At 36.8% G+C, this 23,767-nt stretch overlaps 1 protein-coding gene across 1 annotated transcript in view; it reads right to left on the reverse strand.

Annotated features, from left to right (window-relative positions):
* FBN2 (fibrillin 2) overlaps nt 1–23,767 on the reverse strand; it is a 116,322-nt gene that overhangs the window by 15,861 nt on the left and 76,694 nt on the right. Inside the window, exons 32-51 of the mRNA XM_030258070.4 lie at nt 22,945–23,067; nt 21,743–21,865; nt 20,037–20,162; nt 17,790–17,912; nt 17,444–17,566; nt 17,004–17,165; nt 16,188–16,256; nt 15,341–15,466; nt 14,505–14,630; nt 13,835–13,987; nt 9,585–9,653; nt 8,926–9,051; nt 8,008–8,133; nt 7,501–7,626; nt 6,055–6,171; nt 4,431–4,556; nt 4,033–4,152; nt 888–1,013; nt 519–671; nt 157–222 (exon numbers count right to left, since the gene is read on the reverse strand). Coding sequence (XP_030113930.4) covers nt 157–222; nt 519–671; nt 888–1,013; nt 4,033–4,152; nt 4,431–4,556; nt 6,055–6,171; nt 7,501–7,626; nt 8,008–8,133; nt 8,926–9,051; nt 9,585–9,653; nt 13,835–13,987; nt 14,505–14,630; nt 15,341–15,466; nt 16,188–16,256; nt 17,004–17,165; nt 17,444–17,566; nt 17,790–17,912; nt 20,037–20,162; nt 21,743–21,865; nt 22,945–23,067 — 2,409 coding nt within the window. The remainder of the gene's footprint in view (nt 1–156; nt 223–518; nt 672–887; nt 1,014–4,032; nt 4,153–4,430; nt 4,557–6,054; nt 6,172–7,500; nt 7,627–8,007; nt 8,134–8,925; nt 9,052–9,584; nt 9,654–13,834; nt 13,988–14,504; nt 14,631–15,340; nt 15,467–16,187; nt 16,257–17,003; nt 17,166–17,443; nt 17,567–17,789; nt 17,913–20,036; nt 20,163–21,742; nt 21,866–22,944; nt 23,068–23,767) is intronic.

A 23,767-nucleotide genomic window follows, 5' to 3' on the forward strand; every position in this document is an offset into this window, starting at 1 on the left:
TCTCAAGCCATGCACTTAAGAAGTGCTCTTTTAACACATTTTACAGGTCAGCCTCTTGTCACCAGCAGGTGTGAGGAGTAAACTGTCACATGCTATAATATCCAAGTATAGCTTCAGGTACTAATATTTACTTTTTATGTTCAGAAGAATACCTACCTTCACGTGTGTCATCAATTCCAGGAATAGTTCCATGACCGTATGGGCACAGGTCCTGAAAAGCAACTGTAGAGATACATTTTCTTTAAAAAATAGAGAAAGTGAGAGATAGAATCATGACAGATGGTTAAAGTTACCCAAAAAGGATACTAGTACAGAGCAAAACCAATAAATAAGTATTTTTCTATGTCTGTGGTTTCTTCCATTTAATTTTATTCCTTTGGCTGACTTGAAAAATCATTCCAGAAAAAGCCACTGAGAGCAAATGCCAGAAAGGTCTCTCTTTCTAATGAACAAAAAGCACAACACAAATGTCCTCCTCCTTTGCCTCCAGCAACAGATTTCAAACTTTAAATATGTACCTTCCTCTTCCTTTGGACAGAGCTCACAAGGATCACCCCATCCTTCTCCTGGCATTTTACTGCAGCAACACTTGGCCTTTGTGGTATTGAAAGCCTTTGGCACTGAGCACTTCCCATTCTCAAAGTTGGTGAAACAGAAGCTCTGACGAGTATCTAGGAGAAGAAAATACAGTTATGCAGAGCTAGAGCCTTCTCCCAAGTCAGATGATTACTGCCTGCCCTGACAGAAATAGCGTTAAGACCTGTATTTTTCATACTTTTTTAAAAGGCATTTAGCAATCTTTGTGGAGATATAAACTGGGAGGGGTTTCCACAGGGTACCTGTTATCTTTTAGAGCGAGTTTCTGCATTCCTTATCCATGAACTCACCAAAGCACCTCCTCCCGTTGTCAGACAGCACAAAACCCGTGGGGCAGATGCACTGGAAACCTCCCGGGGTGTTGGTACAGGACCCGAAGAGGCAGATGTTGGGATCCTCGTTACACTCGTTAATATCTGTAAAAAGCAATGGAGAAACTTCACCATAGCCTCACCTGCTGTGAACGACCCTTGGTTAAGGAAGATTGTTTATTTATTTATTCATTGGTTTAGCTGGAGCAGATTCCAACAAAGTGGCCAAGAGTTAAAGCAGGCTATAGGTTTCACTGACTCCTTCAAATTAGAGTTTCTCCCTGGCACAAACCTTCTTTTCTAAACAGCATTCTCTGTTCTTCATTATATTCAAAATATAAACATTAAATAAATGCTTTCAGAATACATTTCCCATAGGTACAATATTTTTCTGTAAACAAAAATATTTCTATAAAACATCCAAAGATTAATTTTTAGAATCTGTATGTTGAGAGTTTTTTCAATTAAGGCATATTTTTTTCATGCTGCCCGTCAGATTCTGGGATTGAAACTATAGCTACTTATTAGTAGAGTGACACTTTAATTGTATTTACATGACCAGATTTATATTTGGCAGACTTTTACTGCCACTCTCATTATTAAAAATCATTCCTCTTCTACTGAATAATCAATAATATATTGCTATTACTATTAGAAGACAGGTAAAATTTCTTTTAATAACAGTATAGAATTACATATTATAGTAAATAATTATCAAAGGCATAAGCCAAAGTATTAGTATTTAGTGTAAATATCAAGTGCCTGTAAAATTGTGCAACTCAAACAGTATCAGGTATACATCCCCCATCTGTACAGACAACAGAAAAAGCAGGAAAAAAAATATATTAAGAAACCCTTAATTTTACATATTTATTATTCAAAACTATATTTTAACTTGTCCTATTCTGCAAACACCTAAAAGAATATATAAGGTGCCTTGCTATGGTAATTTTTAAAGGTAATTCTAATCTGATAAATTATGGGATGTATTTAAATAATCTTCAAAGTACAATGCTTTTGAGTCTTTCAGTAAGGAATATTGGAATAGCCATCACAGAAACCTGTGGCTATATAAGCACTCACAGTAAAACCACACTGAGCTTGATCATAGTATAGGCAGGAACAAGGCTCTCTCCATGAAAATTACCTTCATGGATGTTGGATACTCCAATTTGCAGTGCCATTTTTGCACATATTTACTGAGTTCTCTGCTGTACTGAATTTTAGAAAACCGTCCTGTTTTCAGCAGGTAAGAAAACAATGGAAATACAATGTTTATTATTTGGACAATATAAGAGAAATCAGGTGGAGAGTAGATTCAGTGATGTAACTTCTGCAAAATACTACCTTGAGTCCCACTTTCAGAAATTGCCATTAGGTACAGCACATGGACAAACCACTGCAGCACAATCTGGTATTTATTTGGCTGAACTCTGCAGTAGCTTCCCAGGCTACTTTCTGTGTCAGGTAGGTATTCTAAGTCAGGTTATTTCAGAGAAAATGGTAAATAATTTCCCAGCTGCTGTGATAGCTGTTAATATACACAGCTCAGCAATTCTGCTGCATAGGAAAATTGCTCTTTTGAAGTGCTCATTGTTACTGCAATGAATGGTTTGGTGCTAAGGCTCTTTCTGTGGCCACAATGGAGAGGTGACTAGCCAGACTGCAGAAGTAAACAAGTCCTTTCCCCTTTATTCCCTGTGGAAGGGAATATACCACACAGGTAGGTGAAAGCTAAGAATCTTTCTGTGGCCCCAGTTTTCTGTTTTCTCCTGCATATAATCACCCTGAGCTCACAAAGCAATCAGCCACTGCCAACCTTCACATCACAGGCAGCAGCAATGGATTCTCATCAAGCTGTTTGTGCACAACATCAACAGAGACTAATGGGGAACATCTGCTACAAGGGCTGTCAAAATATTAAACTAAGTTTTAGTGCAATCACATGGGATAATCTGGGCATTTCCTAGGAGCTCTAGCTTCAGATTTTCTGGACAAGTGGCAGAATGACAAAAGAATGCAAGCAAGCCCCTTTCATTCAGTTTGGGCAAAAATCTGTCTGACAGTCACTGATGCTCTCAAAAACATAGATTCTGAGAAGGTACTAAAGTGGCCATAAACAGTAACATTCCTTGAAAATCAAAACTTCCATTATTTTATATTCATGACTTTAGAACTGTGGGTGATTTGAATTCACCTCAAACATAACTACTAATATGGAGCTAGCAGCTGCCAAAAGAAATCATGAAGTTGGCAGGCAAACTGAATATTGGTGGCATGATACAAGTGGCTGAGAGAACTCTGGGACTTAGAAAAATAAATCCTTTTGTTCAAGACAAAAAGCTCAAAATAGTTCCTGTTCCTGCAGCCACGCAGATTAGGTGGCAGTAAGTCAAATATTAAAAGCCCAGAAAACTCACAGTATCCCATATTTTGCTCTGTTGGATAAGAAATTTGCAATTTGGATTTATTTCTTGCTCTCTGCCACAGCAAATCTTAGTTCAGTGTGTGACATTCAGCTCCTGAATGGCATTCAAGGCTTTACATTAGATCTCTATGAACAAACTAGAACATAAAAATTGATGACAGGTCTGCTGTATCCTCCTTCTCCTCCTGGGAATCTCAGCACTTGAGAGGCATTATATAAAACGTTAAAATCAGAAAACTGTTGTTAGAGGAAACTGACTTAACTGATTGTTCCTTTAAGCATCGTAATTTTATCAAGATTTTTAAACTTCATTTCCTCTGAATCCAAATGCTTAGTTCATTCATTGATTGCTAATAATTGTCTTCTGTAAAAATTACATAAATACAGTGAGAACATCTGTTATATGAATTACATTTTTTCAAAAGTCACCGAAAGATAAAATACTTCCTTTTTAAAAAATATTTTTGTTTGCATTAATGAAGACATCAATGTTCAAAATAGAGTACTATACAGGACAAAATATTCTTCTGCCTTCCTTTTTAAAATCTCTTTCCTAAAGACTTTTCATACCTATTCCCTGCCACCTTAAGTCAGGAAACATTAACAACCATTGGGGTGTACAACTGCTTTCCACTCAATCAGAACCACATACAAATTCTTAAATTGTTCAGGAGCAAGGGTTACAACTTGCCTTACCAATGCAACTTTCACTTTTTACTTCGTATCCTGGTGGACAGATGCACCTGAATGATCCTTCCAAATTTTGGCAGGTACCAGGAAAGCACGAACCAGGCAGTGCCACACACTCGTTGGTATCTTTGGGGAATGGAGGAAATCAAGAAAGGTTTAGAATCTTGTAATTCTTATAGTAACAGAACATGAAAAACACTGAAGGGTTCTGTACTGATTTTCTTTTTCTAAGGCAATTAATTGCTTGAAGAGCAGCAACTGTTGAAAAAAAAGTGTTTTCATTTAAGTCACCATCATTCTATTTTGATATTTAGATATTCAGACTGTGTTGCTTCCCTCTCCATGGAAGCTATTAGTTTATTTCAGCTCATCAGTACTTGAACATCATGTGGTTTCATACGTACCAACACAATTCTTGCCATCCAGAGTAAGCTCATATCCTTCATTACACAAACATTTGAAAGAACCAATTTCATTGAAGCACCGTCCATTTCTGCACACCTGACCAAAGGAACTGCACTCATCAATATCTGATTAAAAAAAAAATTAAAATTTCAAAATTGAGCCCAAGAAGTGAGAGTTGAGTCCCCACATACTACAAACAGTATGTTATGAACACACACAAGTTTCAATACTTAGCATTTCTGTGGAAAAGGTACATTTTGTAGCAACAAGAAATCAGGTGACACCTGGAGGAAAGTCACTCTCACTCGAACATTAAGATGCAAGTTCTAATTAAACCACACCTTTTTTATAGGGTATTACAATTTCCAAGCTTCTAGCATTAGCTCAGTTACTGCACCTGGAGATACTCAATTATTGCTAAGGGACTGCATGACACCAACTCTACCAACAGAGGAGAAAATGTTACATGGGGTATTCTGGATTTTATCTGGATCCATATGCACTTGGAGTTTCCTCCTAAAAACCTGTCCCTGCCAATCCAAGTTTTGGACTATGCAATTTGCTTTCCACAAGGTGATATTCTCCTTCTTAGCAGTTCTGAAAATTTTGCTTTAAAACGCTTGTTATTTTGAAGGGTTGCTCCAGTAATGCAGACTTAAAGGAGCACTGCATTAGGAAAAATATGGATGAGGAAGAATAAATGAAAAGGATATTGGATAAGCATCATGCTGTAAGAAAAATTTGTACTTTCAAACACATTCCTGTTACTTAAATTTTTTCTTTCCTGGACAAGAAGAGGATTAAAATGCTTTTTAAAAGATATGTTAGTTCTCTCCTGAAGCTGAAAGAACAATCAGACTTTGCTGTATCTTCCTTCTGTAGCAGGAAGGAGTGTAAAGCCTCCCCCTTTTCTTTGCTTATGCTCTGCGCAAGGGAGATCTCCAGATTTATGAGTCTGTTTCTCAGCCCAGAAGATGTTGGTTGCTTTATCACAAGAGCCCAGGAATTAAAGTAGGCTAAACTCATCTAAACTCATCAGATATGATGAGTTTAGGGTGCCCTGTGCTTTAGGGAATGTGAATTAGCAATGCCTGTGTCAGCTCTGTATAACTTTGCTCATTTTAGGAGAGCAGATCTGGCAGGTTACAGATCAGCTGTCCTGGCTTTTTTATTGCTGGTCTGCTTCTTCTTTCTCACCCTGTGCAAGAGTCAAGCAAAAGGGTGAAATAAAGGAATTATTTTAAATTCATGAGGCAGCTGGAGGTGGTGCCTGTGCACTGTGCCTACAGCCAGAGATGTGCAGTAAACACCAAAGTAGTCTAAAGGAGTTGAGAGATGCATTAAAACATCAGTGAACTCAAAGCTGCCCCAGTAGTCCAGATATTTAGGATAATATTCTATTGGCTGTAATTGTAATCTCAATTGGCTGTAATTAAAAAACACTTTTAATTAGTTTAAAACATGGCAGTAAGGATTAATCTCTAGGGCTGGTAATAGCAGAAGCGACTGCACTCAATTAATTTTCTTCACACCCTGACATCTCTTCTGGTTAACTACACACAGTCCTCCTTGGCATGCCAAGCCAGCACCAATGAAAATAAGAGCTTGGATTAGGTCTCTTACCCACACAATCATTATTACGAGTTAATTCAAATCCTGGATAACACAGGCAGTTGTATGATCCAACTGTGTTCTTGCAGGTTCCATTTCCACATGGATACTGTTCACACTCATCAACATCTGCAAGGAGAGACAAACTGCAGGTGGGAACTGGTTTTCCCAGGTATGGGTGATGTTTTATCAATGCACAACTGCAATTCCCTAAACTTTTGTCCCTCGTTTCATCTGTCCCATTTTGAATTTATACTACGGATTTTTACAGCTGCTCAGTGCACAGAGAAAAACACTACATGATGTAATTTTGTGTGTATTTTAAAAATAAATGTGTATGTGCAGCTATCTGAAGGCATTCCATCTTTTTGTTTTCTATAGTAACATTTCTTAATTTCTTTAACATATACAAGTGATCAGGGCTGAGTACAAAGCATCATAGCCCTGAAATGATCAATTGTTATGTGCATATTTTACCCCAGAGCCCATGAAAAATTGTTGAAAAATGCAATTCAACTTATGTAAGTAAATGGATAATATCAATATCACATCCAGAATTACAAAGACTGCTTAAAAACTTTTGCAAATATCAATTTTTAAAAGGCACTAAAGTTCAATGTCTCCTGTGTGTTTTTTTGGTAATTTTTGGAGTTTCAGAGGGAGCTGGAAGCTATTGAGATTTTGTCCTGCTAGTTCAAAATTTTGCATTGTCAAAACAGGTCACTTTCCCAAATATCCTCCTCTAATCGTCTGACAAATGTGATTTAGTTTAAGTATGAGAAGACTTTAGGCAAATATGAATATGCACTACAATTTGAACAAGTTTTAAATATCTATTTAAAGTTGAAATGCATCACCTTTTCATTTTAAAACCATCTAGAACTAAACAGATTAAGAACGAAGATTGTGACCTAAAAGAAGAACATTCTTATTGTTCAATCTTATTTCTTATATCATCTCTATCATATCATCATTTTCACATGAAATCAGTATGAAATTACATTAAAAGGGGGATTCTATTTTTTTTAAATGGCACATGAACGCAATAGATTTAAATAATTGGAAAATGTGTGGTTTTAGCTCCAAGCTGTATCACTGCCTGATCCATTCTATAAAACTTAAAACTCTCTGTTGAATAAGCCACAATGATGTATTTCTGTGGAAATGTTTCTGTGGAGCTATCTCAGAACACATTGTTTAGTTCAGAGTTTTTTTTCTCAAATTGATTTATCCCCTCCAAAGACAGCTTCACAGACTTTATTCACAAAAAAAAAAAAAAAAAAAAAAAAACCTCACACAAAACAAAAAAAAACACCAAAAACCAAAAAAACCAGAAATACCTGAATCAGTTTTTTTAATGTCAGTATAACCTACTGAAAAATTAGATTCATCTTCCCTGCTGGAAAGAGTCCACAGCCAAAAAAACCACACATACAGGAAAGTATTTTCTCTCCATACCCATGCACATAGTCTGATCTTGGGATGCCTTGAAGCCATTGTGACATATGCACTGGTAGCTTCCCTGCATGTCCACACACAAACCATGACTGCAAACGTTAGGAATTTCCAGACATTCATTGCGATCTATAATGAAACACAAAACAGATGGTGCACGCTATCGACCTCCATTATATCCTTGTTTCACACAAATAATATTTTTACAATCCGTTGTTATGATTAAAACCAGATTCAAAAATATCTGTAAGTAAATCTGAATCATAAGAGAACTTCGTTTTACAGGAAGTGCTTGCCTACATACCTTGAGGATAAAACTGCTGTCAGGATTTGCCTGATACCTAGAATCCTTTAAAAACATCACTCTGTCTTTTCTTTCCTTTTACTGAGAAACGTGGCTATAAAGAGAAACAGCAGAATGCACAAGGCACGAGAAAATAAAGGATGCTGAAAGAAATACAAGCATAGCATTGCTGAGGTAAAAGCAGGAGAGAAAATCTGATTTCTCACCAATGCAGGCACCGTTGGGGGACAGTTTAAAGCCAGCAGCACATTCGCAGCGGTAGCTCCCAGGGCTGTTGATGCAGTCAGCATTTCTCTGGCAGAGGTTGTCCCCGTTGCTGCACTCGTCAATATCTGAAAAAGGAGCTCAGCCATCAGAAACCTGCCTCAGATTTACACTGTATTGTCTGTCTGTGCAAGAAGAAACCTCAGTCCCCCACAAAGCTCGAGCAGCCTGACCTCCAGCCCTGTGTGCTGGGAATGCACACAGAGAGCAAAATCAATTCCATTTCATCCATGTCACCTTTTGGATGAAAGAGGATCCCACGAATCCGGTTTGCCATGAATCAAAGTAACTTTGAAAATTTGCAACATCTGCCTGAAAAAAACTTTTATATTAACAAAAAACTTCCTCTTTGCCTTTGAGCTGAGAAAATAAGTGGCATGGTTTGCAACTTTTTAGGTTGCACATGTTATCACAAAATCCTTGAACAAATGACAAAACTCCTACTGACTTTACAGCACACAAAAATTCATCAACTTCTATGAGTATCTCTGCCTCTAAAACTGTAGCAGAAGTGATATAAGTTGGAAAAAAACAACAAGATACTTTTTTTTGAGAAGTTCTAAGAACAAGAATTAACTTTTCTCCCTTAAATAAAACAAAACAAAAGCACTGACTACCTATTTAGGAGCTTGACAGAACACAATTACAGATTTTATTAAGTGCATGTGCATCCGTAATAAAGACAAGCATTTAATCTGATTTATAACCTCGAGCCCTATAAAAACTCACAGTCTGTCTCTTAGATTTTGAAAACCACATGAATAAAATGTTCCTCTTCCCTTTAGGATAAACTTAAGGGGGCTAAGAGGGGAATAACCAAAGGGGGCTTAAGGGGGGAAAATAACCAAATTTCAAATCACCTTCACAGACCAGAAGCAGGTCATTGTAACTGAATCCAGTGGGGCACTCGCAGCGGAAACTGCCAATCTGATTGATGCAAACTCCATTGGCACAGATTCCTGGGATTTCCTTACATTCATCAATGTCTGAAAGGCAGAGGAGATAGTTTTAAGTACAGTTCATCATGTCTTTACACACTGCAAGGATTCTCATTTTCACTGTGTTTAAAACTGAGTTGAGATGTTCCTTTTTAATCAACAGAAATTACACACATAATAAAACCACACATGTAACCATTATGACAGAAAATGGCATATAAAGTTCAGGAAGTGATCAAAACAGAGCTAGACTAAGTATTGGACAAGATGAAAAACTCACAAATGTGCAGAGAAGCCCCACAGTATTTTTGAAGGCAAAGCTTTTTAACCTACTGATTAAAATTCAAAATCATGAACTCGAATGATGGCAAGTGACCAAAATACCACAACAAAATGTAGAACTTAAAAAAAAAAAGGAAATATTTTACATAAAAATTGGTTGCCATTTGTGTCACCACTGTAACTCCAAAATGAAATTAAACAACTTTAGTATATGAAATGTTATTTTTGTTAACATTATGCAGGCACAAAAACATTATGCAAAACAATTTTTGGAATAGAATAAAACTAGTGAAACTTACCAACAGCTTTTCCAGTATGGATGTCAAAAGTGAAGCCAGGAATATTTCCACATAGGCTCTTGAATTCAACTAGAGCAAAATGTAAAGCAATCCATTTTCAGGGAATGCATAAATCTCCCAAGAATTACTTGCAGTATTCTCACCTACTCCAGAGCTGTTTTAAGCCAACTCTACTCAGAAGAGCAATTGCCCCTTCTATAGACTGTATTGAAAATTCAGACTGACAATAACTTAATGCAAATTGAAATAGTAACATACATTCCTCACATCTTTGCAGACTTTGGCACATGAATAAATGTCTGATTTGAGAATGTAGTCATTCAGTCAGGTTTTGGGTTGATTGGTTTGTTTGTTTGTTTGTTTAATAGAACTCCTTAAGGTTTATTCCTGTTTTCTAAGAATCCGTAGTGAGAATCTACAGCAGCATTTTCAAATATGAGATATAAATATAATTCACCAGTACCTATGCTTTTTTCACAGTATTATCTATTTTATTTTTTGTGGAATTACTGCAGATAAGTTCCACTGACAGTTCAGCAGAATGGAGACTGTGCTTTAAAAGGAGATGCTCACAAGCCCCACATTTTTTTAATATGCTCCTTCTATATCCCTTTTTTTTGTACTTGGGAGAGTGGGAAATGCTTGGTGTGAAGTGTAAAATAAATTAATCCACAGTCTTCTAGGAAAGGTGTTTGAAATTGAGTGGGTTTGCAACATACAGAGAAAAATTTCTAGCATAGATCCTATTAATTATTGCAGATGAAGTTTAAGTGGCAAAACAGTGCTCTCCAGACAAAAAGTTATCCACAGTAATATTTTTTTATCTAGGCAGAAACATAAAAAATGACAGGCTTACAACTATAAGCATGTCAAAACTGCATAATGCCACCAGAGGAATCTGTACCTGTTTGAGGGAAATGAAGCAATTCCAGTGTGAAGACACAACCAATTTGAATGAACAGTTTGCAAACAATAACCATGAAGCCACTGTTAAACACCTTTTTAGATCATATCAGCGTTCAAATTACCCCCAAAAAATGTGTTTTAATACTTCAGTTTCCAAACTACTGGCAAGGAAGCATTTCAATGTGTGTGGCATGTTATTTGTACATTCAGGGCATTAGGTTAAAGGGAAATATGCTTCAAAAAAGTGAATAAAATTTACAAAAACCATCTGATTGACATAAAATTCAAAGGTTTTCTGGAAGTTTAATATCTGGAGACTTCCATAAGTGCTTGGCCCTCTGTTTGGTGCTGAGGACCTACAGGAAACCTCTTTACCCAACAGAAGTGTATGGAGCCTGCCTTTCTGTCTCTAAACCTGAAATGCTGACAAATAATTCTAGCATCAAAAAATGAAAAACAAACAGCTCCTTACTTCTTACAAGTAATGCTCTTTAATCTGGAGCAGTTATAGTCTTTACTGCCTGTGGTTTGAGTTTCTTATCATCTACATTTTAATGGTAGATCCTCAGCAGCTCATGATTCTGAAAAGTTTAACTACCATTATAAATGGAATAATTTTTGCCTCCTTTACACTAATTAATAAATTTAGACAATCACTGCTCAGATGATATTTGGCAAAATCTTTTGCCTTCATTCAGACATACTTGGTCATCTCTCTAAGCCAACAGGACTCAGTACACCTGAACACCTGCATTTTCTACTTTCTTCTGTCTTACTCTTTAATGTCCTAAACCATTAAACAGCAGGACAGAACAAAGTAGAAAATAACCATGTTCACCCAGGTTATTCTTGCAGTACAGGGTACACAGCTGTCTACCACGGTGTTTTACCATCCAAAAATGTACTGCTCTTTCATAGATACATCTTTAATACATGTTACTATAATAATTTAATACGCTAATATATTTTACACATTACTTATGTGGTAGTTATTTTCTGAAAGGAGATTTATGCCATTTATTGCTGTTGGTAAGCCTGTCAGTAAATATATCAGACAAAACCAGAGCCCTGTGCTCACTACCCTGTCCCAGGAGGACACTAGGATCACCTGTGTGATCACCTGTCTGATAAAACATATCAGGTCTGGGAGGATGAGGAAGAGGCCCCAAGGGTTGAAGGACCTCTTTTGTTCTATTATGCTACCTCCATGCTTCATGAATTTCACTGAAATCAGTTTTTCACACTTCTTTCCCCCAGTCTTTACTGTGTAGAGAAAGAGTATATAATTAGGTAAGTGTTGTATGAAAATGTCTTTATACAAATTTCCAAAATATCCACATGAAAACATGCCAGAGATTTACCTTCTGGAAGCTTGGCTTTGCATCAGTGACTTTAAAAATATTGCAAAACCCCATACACTTATAACTATACCATTTTTTAGGACAAAAAGATCTGTCACATAACAGGGAAAAAACTGGATCAGGCACTCCTGAAATGACCAAACTATTAAAGTGTTCTACACATTCTTTGTTACCTTTTAACAGTGAAGCACCTTTCTACACTTCTTCCAGTAAAAAAACAAACAAAAAAGGACTATTATTTCTGGTTAAAGTCTGTATGCTAATAGTTATGACCTGCATAATATGTAAAACCAAACAAAACAGTCTTTACTACTTAAAGTCATCAAAAAGAGATTGATTGCTAAGAAGAAACAGAGAAAAAGGAAGAAAGGGCTCTGTTCACCAAGGGAAAAAAAGGCAAATGCATGGGCGTGTGAAGTTCACTTAGAATCCTCATCAGGGCAGAATAATGATCTTAATGAGCCACTGGGCTCAGTCTGGTGAGGTGGGTAAGGTCAGTATACCCCAACCCCTGTCTGTGATGTGCAGCCCTCCCCCAGATTGCAAAACAACTGATTACAGAACATAAGTGTGGCTATTCGACCATTTCCACTTGGAAGTTGTGTTTGATCCCCCCCACACAATCCCTTTTCATGGTGAAAAAGGTTCAACCATGCCTGCAAAAACAGTCAAGTCATTTAGAAAAGCTAACAAGGCAACACTTGAAATATTTCTTAGGCAACACCAAAATATTTCAGGAAATATTTAAACCCCGTAAGTGCTTTCACAATACCACACAATTTTGGTTTTAACAAATCATTAAAAGATGCAGGAGTTTTTGAGAATTTGAATGTTACCAATCTAAAAGGAGAATTTTTTCTTTTACCAAAGAACCTTAACTGCATGAATCTCTGCTAGCAGTTTGCTGTACTCTTCTCATCATGTTGTCACCATGGTGACAATTCTATGACATTTAGATAAATAACGATGGGAAAGAATTTCATGAGTTTTCTGTGGTAGCAATCATGTATTTCCTCTCTCAAGCTTATTTCCATTTCCCAACCCTGACTGCTAGGAGCATTCCTTCATTCTCCCTCCTCCTATTTAAGAAGGAAAAGAAAAAGGCAGTTTTCCTTTCAGTCCCACTTTCCTCCTCTTTACTGTGAGAGAAAATATTTCTAAAATTATCTGTTTTTTACTGCAAATCACCAAGATAAACCACTTGGAATGGAAGTAATACATTCTTTACACTAAAACCATAAATGATATTTAAATCACAGCACCAGAGGCATAGGTTAAGTGCTACTAAACCAGTGAACTTGGGGCAAATACATTAAACAACAAACTGTGTTTGCACAAAACAGGCACATGAGTTTTTTAGTTTTATCTAAGCATGTTTTCTCTTTTTTTGAAATGTAAAGAATTTTTCAGTGGATGTCAGGTTTCCCTCCAAGCTGGTGATTCTCCCACCAATGACTTTTCTGAGTTGAGCTTTCAGGGATGTCTTATTCCAGGAAATCAGCTACATAAAGACTGACTGAAAATGAACTGTCCTTTATTATTTTCACTTCCATTTACAGAAGAGAATTTTTTACTTCCCATTGCCATGCCAGACTTATTGGGCGACTTTTGCAAGTTCAGTCACCTTCAGTAGAGGAAATGTAAAAGCAGCCAAGCAGATCATGGATCAAATGTGAGACACAGATGAAAAATATGGAAAGGCTTCCTACACTCAGTACAAAACCCAATCTTGATGTTCTGACAGACTAGGACTACCAGGATAAATGGGTTTCCAACTATCAAGAACTAAATTACGCTCTCATAAATTGATTACCCTGGAGGACAGTCTAGACAGGAGGTATCTTGAGCCAGCCAGTATCTTTGCCACCAGTATTACTACTCAGTGAAAGTTCTTTTGGGATGAAATGTCAGCTTTAGTTAATAGGTCAAAGCAGCAGACAAGCAAAGAAAGTAACAAAATGGGGTGACCACAGAAGGCTCTACCTGTTCCTGGAGCTGGACACGGCTCACAGGGTTTGTTCCAGGCTTTCCCAATATTGTACGTGCAGCAGCACATCCTTTTGGTCACATTGAAGGGCAGTTCATTCTCACAGGAGGTTCCATTATAGCTTCTGTAGCAAAAGCTTTTCCTCATGTCTGGATGTGAGAAAAGAAGCACTGATGAAGTAGCCAACATTATGATAACTGTGATATTATGTAAATATCAACCCCCTATCAAACCAGACAAGATTAATTAACTCTGTTTTCTGAGTGCAACATAAACACAGGCATTTAAAAATAATTTAAGGATTGATGTAATCCACAGTTTTTGTTTTAGACTTGTGTGATTTTTGTGTATTTGTGTATTTTATGTTTTCATTTAAGGGGGGGGGGAAAAGGCAAACTCCTAAGAAATCATAAATACAGCGTAGATACTCATGAGATCCATTTTTATGGTAAACCCCACCATTTGGAAATGATCAGCTAAAATAAACCAGTGAACAGTGAGCCGTGTTAGGGAGTAAGAGCAGCATGCCAATTACAGGGATCCCTTTCCTGACAACATGACACCAAATGGCAGCTAAAAATAGTCAAAATAAATACAAAGCACAGGGTCTGACCCTTAAACAGTCTGACAATCTTGCAGTTCTAGTAAAGATGACATTTTTCATACCCATGCAGCTGTGTCCTCCGTTCACCTGCATATATTCAGGTGGACAAATGCAGGTGTAGTTCCCCAAGGTGTTGTAGCAGGTGCCAGGACCACAGACACCAGGGTGTGCAACACACTCATCAATATCTATAAACCAAGAAAATACATTGCAGTTAACAAGGGAGGTCCAAGTCCAAGCAAATATTTCTGAGAAATACAACCATAATAAACCATGCTAAGATAACAAAAATTCTTCATTTAAAGAATAGCTTGGAAAATACAGCTCTGATTTTAACCTCTAAGTTTAGCCTTAATTCTCTTAAGTGCAAAACAACACACTGAATAAACTAAAGGTTCTTGAAATTGCCACTGAAATAGGAGCCAATCAACTTCATAAAATACATCCACAGCTTCTTCTCACAGCAGGGTTAGTCTGTTTTTAGTTTTAGGGTCAATTTACAATTTTGGTTGTAACAGTTATGAAAAATCCCAAACACAGAAGGAAAACCAGTATGAACTCTACTTAGTACTGTGTAAATTAAACTGCTACTCTCATACCCAGAATGCAGAGAGCATCATAAAACTTGCAGGGTGAGAAGCCAGAAATCATTAATAACCCCTTAGTTTGCTGAATGCACATGGCTGAAGTCTAACATCTAAAATAAACATTAATACATTCAAGCTCTCCATTTCAAGCTTTGTGCTAATTTGTACCACTGGTGCCAAAGATAACGATTTTAGGGATGACTCTAGGTACGGGTGGGGGGTACCATGCACAGTTAGGATTTAAGGCTAAAAAGTAGTGGTTTTCATACTAACTGCACTGTGACACAAAAAAGGGCTTCAAAATACTCAACCTTCACAGATTCTTGTCTCTTCACTGAGGTAGTAACCCTTTGGGCATTCACACTGGAAGCTGCCAAAAGTGTTGATGCAATTTCCACCTTGGCAGAGACCTGGCAGCTCCTGACATTCATCAATGTCTGAAAAGAGAGGGAAAAAAAACCAAACTCACCATATTTTCATTCTGCAATGAAAACAAAGAATATTTAAGTACTGCCCTGAAATTTTGCCAACTAGTAGCTTTGAACTGTCATGTGTGGCTTTTTTTGGGTTTTTTGGTGGTTTTTTTTGGTTGTTGGGGTTTTTTTTGGTTTTGTTTTTTTTTGGTTTTTTTTTTTTTTTTTTGCTTCTAAATTGCTCTCCAGGAATGCATGGATGAAATGCTCATTCTCTTCCATTCAAACAGCCCTTAAGGAGCAGTTTCAACTTGTTAAGCCCAATGTTCCATTGCTGTTTACAGGAATTTGGCATCTAATTCCTCTCTTCTGCCCACTTATTGGAACCAGAGCTGCTTTGCCTGATGAATACTTCCTGACATTTGCCCTTTCTGCTGATGAGCTGTAATTTTCATAAATGACTTATCCTTCAGGGCCCAATTTTGAAATCCAGTTAAAGTAAGGAAGCACATAAAAGGTATGGACCAGAATTGTTTTCCTACTGAAATGGTGTTGGACTTCTTCAATATTCTTTTGCTGTGTGTGCCTTTTCATGTTGTTTCCCAATTCACATTAACAGCTGTTTTAACTTTGCACTAAATATAATGATTTCTTAAAAATTCAGTTCCTCCTCAAAGGTGATTCATTTTTAATAATTATTATTAGTATCAATATCAATCATCACAGTAATTTATAAGAAACTCACCTTCTAAAATAATAGTGATGGGATTTGGTCTGAATCCTTCTCCCCCTGGACAGAGAGTATTGTATTCAGCTAAAGTAAAATACAACAAGAGACATGTCAGTCTCATAAAAAATAAAATTCTGACAACTGAATCATAAAATGTCACTTGTGTTTTTAATGGCTGGTCTTCCCTACAGTTATTTGGTTTCTACTTTTTTGACCTATTCACAGTAAATAAAACATGTGCATTAGATTAACAGAAAACCAATGTAAGATGAGGAGCTCTGTTTTCTTTTATTACCATAACCTCAGATACTCTTAAGGCAGGCACAATATTGATTTTTCCATACTGTGTCCTTACTGAGGCACATATTTTATGTTTTGGTTAGTTCTTTAATATGAAATGCCAGTATGCCACTGATAAAGTTGTCAAGCTTGGAATTCCTACTGCTATGAGGCTGTAAAGAACAACATACTTGACATTTGTGTGGCATGATTCATTAAAGACCTTCAAAGCTCCACAAAGCTGACAACTATCATTAGGTAATCGTTTTGAAAGTACTCAAGACTGACTTAGACATAAGTAGCAACAGTTATCAACACTCTTCCTTGGAGAATAATGAATTCCTCCAAATTAAAGCCATGATTTGAGTTCTAAGCGTAATTAATTAATTTCCTTACCAGCTTGGAGCTGCTGAACAAAAATGCCCTCTGTGCTCCTATCCCTCTGACACTGGCAAGGAAATTTTACCAATGTACAACAACACAATAAAAACTGCAAATTCATTTTCCATCCCTTCTAAAATAAAGCAGGAGAACATGAGAACATTTCCTTACTGCTGTTGACAGGGGGACAGGTCTCACAGGGGTTCCCCCAAGCCTTTCCCAGCGAGCAGCAGCACGAGGAACGAGTGACTCCAACCCCAACCTCAGTGTTGCAGGACAGGCCCCCGTCCCCTCTTGGTCCAAACTTCAGGTAGCAGCTGCCCACACGGTTATCTATGTAAAAAGCACACGTGGTTACAGCACACCACGACCCAGGCAAAGAACTGCAGGCATTCATCTGCAGTTTCATGCCTAGAAGGAGGAATTGAGGTAACATTGTGCTCTTTAAGTCATTGGCACTTCAAGAACATTGATAGTTATTGATGTCAAGACAGACATTACTAAAAAAACTAAACAACAGGATGTGCAGAATTGTGGAATCAATATTTTCTATCTTATTTGCATAAAAGCAGTGATTTTTTAAAGTGATACTTCAGGAAGATTTTACTTACCCACACAACCCACTCCAGTAGGATTCAGCTGGAAGTCTGGAGGACAATTACACTCATATCTTCCAGGAGTGTTTACACAAAGACCATTAACACAATTAATGGGATCAGCACATTCATCAATATCTAAAACAGGAAATCCACATTCATAAATCTGCTCATTGGACAGAAAATAATAATCTTACTCTCTAAGACAACTTAGAAAGTTTCAAATGCAAGTGAATTTTAGCTGAAACGGAAGGAGAGTCTTAAAAATAATTCACCAAAGGAGTACAAACAAACCTTGTTCATCTGCATATGTAAGAAACTACCCTCTTTGCTGATGTATTTCTGAAAAGCAGTGATTTACCTGTGCAATTTCCCCCGGTTCGGTCCAGTTCATAGCCATCATCACAGATACAACGAAACATTCCTGGGAGATTATTGCAGGTGCCAAAGACACAAATATTCTGGAAGGAGCATTCATCTGTGTCTGAAGGAATGTATTAAAACCAGAGAGTTACACAGTAGTACCACATTATTGTTATTATTGCTGCTGTCGTTATTATGTGTCATAGCACTATAAAAGGAAAAGCAGACACATGCAAAATATTTTAAAAACTAACATTTTTGAGTCTGTGTAGAACACTACACAAAATTTGTATTTGTGAATATGTATTTGTAAAGAAAGTGTTTGAAGAAGGAAGAGAGTGTGTAGGCATCAACAGCCATATTTCCTTGGAGGAAGAATACAGGGAAAATAGGAATATAGGAAGTAAGAATTATCTGTGATTTTCTCAAGCCCACACTGAAATAGTTAGGTAATAACTACACACAGATGAGCTAAAATGCATCTGAAGGACTGCCTGCATGCTCATCTAAATTGAAGATGAAATCAAGTTGAAAGACACTGACAGAAAATTGGATGGTTTTGTCAGCTGCAGTGTAGAAAGGAGATGAACACTGACACCACAGACTGCAAAGCCATGGCTTTAGGCACAAACTGTAAAAGACTTCTGAGCTGAAAGTAAGTAGGATAGGAGTGGAAAAAAAAACCTTCCATGTACTGTCAAGACAGCAGGACATTTTAGGCTGCCAGAATAAAGCAGCTGTGGAAAAGGCAAATGCAATTCTGGCACGTATTAGTGAATTATTTTTAGCACACACATGGAAGTGGAAAGCATTAATATCATTTTACAAAGCACAGCCAAATCCTAATTTGAAATTCTGAGTACGGTGCTCTGTTGATGAACGAATATTGCACAAGATGTGCAAAAGGGGTATTAGAATTATTACAGTAATAAAATATCTACTTTTAACCTGGTGGGATTACCTCAGCCAGAGGCTGAGAAGTGATAAAATGCCTCTTTATAGTAACATATGCGAAAGGTTAACTTCTGAGGGCCATTAAAGAGACATGTTTTTTAGGGAAAATGAATGCTTAACATCCAGAAGTCCTGAATCAATTTCATCTGGAAAATAAAATTTCTAAATACCCTGGAGTACAGCCATGGAATGACCTCCAAATCAGGTAACTGAGAAGCTAATGTACTGACATCTCATGGGACTTCTGAAGAAAGTGGATTAATAACTTTTATTACATTCATTTCACTAAATCAAGACTGGGTTTTTCCCCTTGACTGTAGAAATCAGCCAAGGACATTTCTTACCATAAGACAGATCAATATATTAACTTCAAAATTAGAGAAATTAAAGCTAACTTCTCTTAAGAATTCAGCACCCAGATATTTTAGTTATCCAAGAGCACAATTTAACCAATGCAATGCTTTCAGAACTCTGTTGTAATCACAGTAACATATCAAGAATTTCTCCAAAATCCTTCAATTGTTGGACCCAAATCCTTTAACATACTGACCCAAAATTTAGAATTACATTGTTTTTCGAAGCATTGGTTGACTGGAATAGATTGGATCTATTAGGGGATTTTTATTAGACCATTGGTACCACTGTAATATGACTGAGTTGCACAAAGAAATTCAATAAAAATGATGGACAGGACTTGATAATTAACACATCTGATTATGCAGTACAGGTAATTTCTCAGAAGCACCTGAATTATTCGGAAGTCCGATTCATACATGTACACCTGAATGTTGGAACATGCCACGCTCTGGACTGAATCTTAAAGATTAAATTTTGAAACCTATTTTACACATCTCACCAAGAATTTGAATTTCCAAAGATGCTGTGTGATTTCCACCATTAAATATGAAATAAGCTAAAAGCTTTGGGGCACCAGCTAAAATGTGTAAAACTTCATCTACTATACAGACTTATTAAATAAAACAGCAACAAAAGGTAAAAGAACACAATAGGGAATAGAAGCTGAACTGGACTAGAAAGATAACAGGATTTTCCACACACTATCAAAAGTGGAAAAAAGGAATTAAACAAACAAACAAACAAACAAAACTTTACAAAATTTCTGAGGCAAACATCTGCTCTGGGATTTATGGGTGAAAGCGAGGAAAACATCACAAAAAAAAGACGAAAGGAACGTTCCAACATAATTCACAGTAAAGAAACTTCTTGTATGTGAAAGAGCCAACCCAAATCAGAGAGCAGAGCTGGGGCAGCAGCAGCAGCAGCATCTCACCTTGGCAGGACTTGCTGTCGGAGGCAGGAGTGAATCCCATCTCACACTCGCAGCGGAAGGCGCCGGGGGCGTTCAGGCACTGCCCGTTTTCACACAGGTTGACATTCTCTGCACACTCATCAACATCTGTGGAAGACAGGAAAGCCTCTCTGAAGCTACATAGAAATCTAGAAATTTATGTGTATTTCACCAGCAGAAATACACGTAAATATAGCCTGGTGTTCAAAATAATAGCACTGCGGGTATGAAACAGAACACTTATTCCCTGAAGTAAATTGAAAGAATGCAGAAAAGCAAACACAGTTTCCAAAATTATTCCTTCCACATTTTCATGATTCTTTACTCCTTGTTTTTCATTAGCAGATGAAAATATTTTTGATAATACAAGCATTTCAGATCCAGTCTTGACTAATCTTGACAAATAAGTTAAATACCTTGCTTAAAAAGTTGTGCTTAAACAAAGTCTTGCTCAAAATTTTGCCTCTTGGTATATATTTCTATGCTATTCTGCCAGAAAAAAATGTCCAAAAGGCAAATTTTCCTAAATCATACATAGAAAATTATTACCACATTCATTTTAAAAAATATTATTCGAGGCTGGGGAACATGACAAGTTGCACACCAGGAACTCTTCTACTATGCCCCAAAAGAACTATAAAGAAAGAGAATGGCAAGGGAGGGCATTCACCATTGCACTCATCATAAGAAATTGTGATTTTTTCAGGTATGCTTATGATTGTCCAAAAAAAATTTTATATGCTTTCTTCATTTTATTAGTCCATAATTAGTATTATATCTGATTTTTAGAGAAACACAGAAGCTCAATATAGGGATAAAACATTGTGCTCATGAACCAAAAACTTGAAATACAAAAACTAAGTCGTATTTGAAGGTCTTTATTCTCAAATAAAATATCTTACACTATTAATCAGGAAACCCTGTTTCCAAACTTATAATTCATTTCTATTTGTAATTAGCCAGTAAGTCAATAATAAATGCATTCACTGTAGTTTTCTAGATATTTCACTATGATTAGGATACATTCTCAGACCTAAATAGGCTGACCAAATACAGGATGTGTTAAAAGGTGAGAGCAGAGATAATGTTGCATCTCCACTCTGTACATGATAAAGATCAGAATAATCCAAGACAAGATTAATATCCAATATAAGATCTTTATACTTGATATAATACATTTTGAGTCACTTCCTCTGTGAATAACAGCGTCCGTTCTCACCTACAAATTTAAACACAGAGACACAGGCAATGTTTTTTAACTGCAGCTTGTTTTTCTTTTTAAGAAGTCCTGTGTTAATGATCACATCCTGCTCTGCTGGGTGCTGGGACAATAGATGATGCCAGAGAGAGGAACTGTAATTGAGCTGGCATTTGGTGCTCTTGACCAGAGGCACTGCTGCAAGCAGGACATGCACATTCAAAATAATTGACATGAAGATGAGGGGGAGGAAGAAGCAGCAGACAGAAACTTCCCCTAAAAAATAGACCCAGTGGATCCAACTGGGACACGAATCAAAAGAACAATCAGGTGCCCCTGACACCGTTTCTTATGCAGACAGGAAGCATCTTGATCTTAAATTACATTTTCACATTCATTGTCTTACACTGTGGGATTAAGTCTGATTCCCAAAGGTTCCATACAACAGAAGAACCACCAGGAACAAGTCAGGTGTCACAAAACCCCTTACCAGAGCACGTAAAGCCATCTCCAGTGAATCCCTCTGCACAGGCACAGTGGTAGGAGCCCGGGCTGTTCACACACTGGGCATTGGCACTGCACCGCTGAGTCCCGTTGGTGCATTCATCAAGATCTGCACATTGGGGTCAAAAAGTGTAGGCAGCAGCTTAGTAATTAGTAAACTGGCTGGTAATTAACTGCCAAGATAGCCAGCACCACTGCAAGCATGATTTATGTCTCCATAAACACACATTTACTATTAGATGATAAAGGGTTAATCTATAGTGACTTCATTTTAAAACGTTTTCCTTTAAATTACAACAGGTGAGACTGGGAAAAATATTTCTGAGCAACTGATGGAATTCAGCTGGCTCATCACTTGGATGTTAATGTCCTGTTAATGAGCTTAAATTCAAACTAAGTTCTAAAAAAAAGAAACGGAACCAAATAAATGTAGCAAGGTAAAAATCTGCCACTTATTTAGGAAGTCTCCTCAAGTAATAGAAGAAAGTGAAAACAATGCAACTGCATGAGAGTTGAGACAAGCTATTCACTTGGATGTTAATATGTATGAAAGAAAAGTAGAAAAAAAAAGAAGAAAAAAAGAAGAAGAAACAAGACAGTCCTTTTTTTAGCACATTACATCAATAAAGCCTAATCTTCCATAGAGCCCAAAATGTTCTGAAAAAAAAGGCAAATATTACAGTCTTTTACAAACCAAACTGAAACGTGAAGGCAAGGGAAAATACACAACTACAGCAGTCCAGCAAATGAAGATACAGGTTTCCCACCCCTCCAGTCCCAATCTGGTTTATATCAGGGTCTATAAATCAGATAAATTATAAGACATTTACAAAAAAATGTTTGAAGGACTTGAAATACCTTACTGACAGAAAACAATAAAATAAAATTTATTTATTTATGTTTTTTTTTAAATTTTGTACATTCTAGTAGGACTTGTATATAAACTTTGTAAAATACATAGATAATTCAGTAAGATGTTACATTATGTTTCTGAGACAGTAAATTTTTTTCTTAGAAAACCAAATCTGTGAAACATAAGAATCTTTCATACACATCTATCCACAGAAGAGAGAATAATTCTTTGTTTCTAATGGACTAATCACACAGTCACATTACATGCTTTCAGAAAAAAAAAAAAAAAAGAATGGGGAGAGAGAGAAAAAAAATCTTTCTTTTCCATGTACTTACCAATACACTTAATGCCATTTCCAACCCAACCTTCTCTGCAACTGCATTTAAAACTTCCTGGCACGTTGACACAAGAGGCATGCATGTCACAGTTGTGAGCTCCAATTTCACACTCATTCACATCTACAAGCACAAAACAAACTATCAGTATTTTCATCAGAATATTAAAAATCCTGTTTATTTTACGTATTTCCACTGTGAGGGTTTGCAGCCCTTTAAAAAACAAATGTTTAAGAACTTAGAATAATTCAAGCAAGCTATTTGGTATATTCTGTATTAGTATAAAGGAGTTACAATTGCATTTTATTATTGCTCTTTGTTTGCAAACATGACAATCAGTCCACTTTCCTACAAGTGCTTTTCAGCATGAAATCGATACTCTTTTCCAGAAATATTAAATGCACTGATTTTTTATGTTTTATTTATGTTTTTATGTTTAAAACTGGGATGAGGTCTTCAGGTGCACAGAGACTTTTCAGTCATAAAAATAATTATGCACCCATGGCCATAGATTCTTAAACACAAAATTGTAGGAGAAATTCTATCAGCTTCTCCTGGATGAGCCTGGATTCTTGAGAGCATGCAGGAGAAAAGATACTGGTTAAATTTCACAGAACTTGTAGAACTTGTATCATAATCACTTGTAGAGTGATTATGAGTGACTACAGAACTGTAAAAATTGTTGGCAGAGGTTAAAGGATTTTTTTTTTTACTTTTTTTTTCCCCCCTCTTGTTCTTTCCTTGGACCACATGGCCATTTCCTGCAGCTTGAGCTGAGTTCATCCTCCAGGTACACAAAAGAGACTGATAAAAAATTCCAACA

The sequence above is a fragment of the Taeniopygia guttata genome, chromosome Z (assembly GCF_048771995.1).
Source record: "Taeniopygia guttata chromosome Z, bTaeGut7.mat, whole genome shotgun sequence".
NCBI classification, from domain to species: Eukaryota; Metazoa; Chordata; class Aves; order Passeriformes; family Estrildidae; genus Taeniopygia; species Taeniopygia guttata.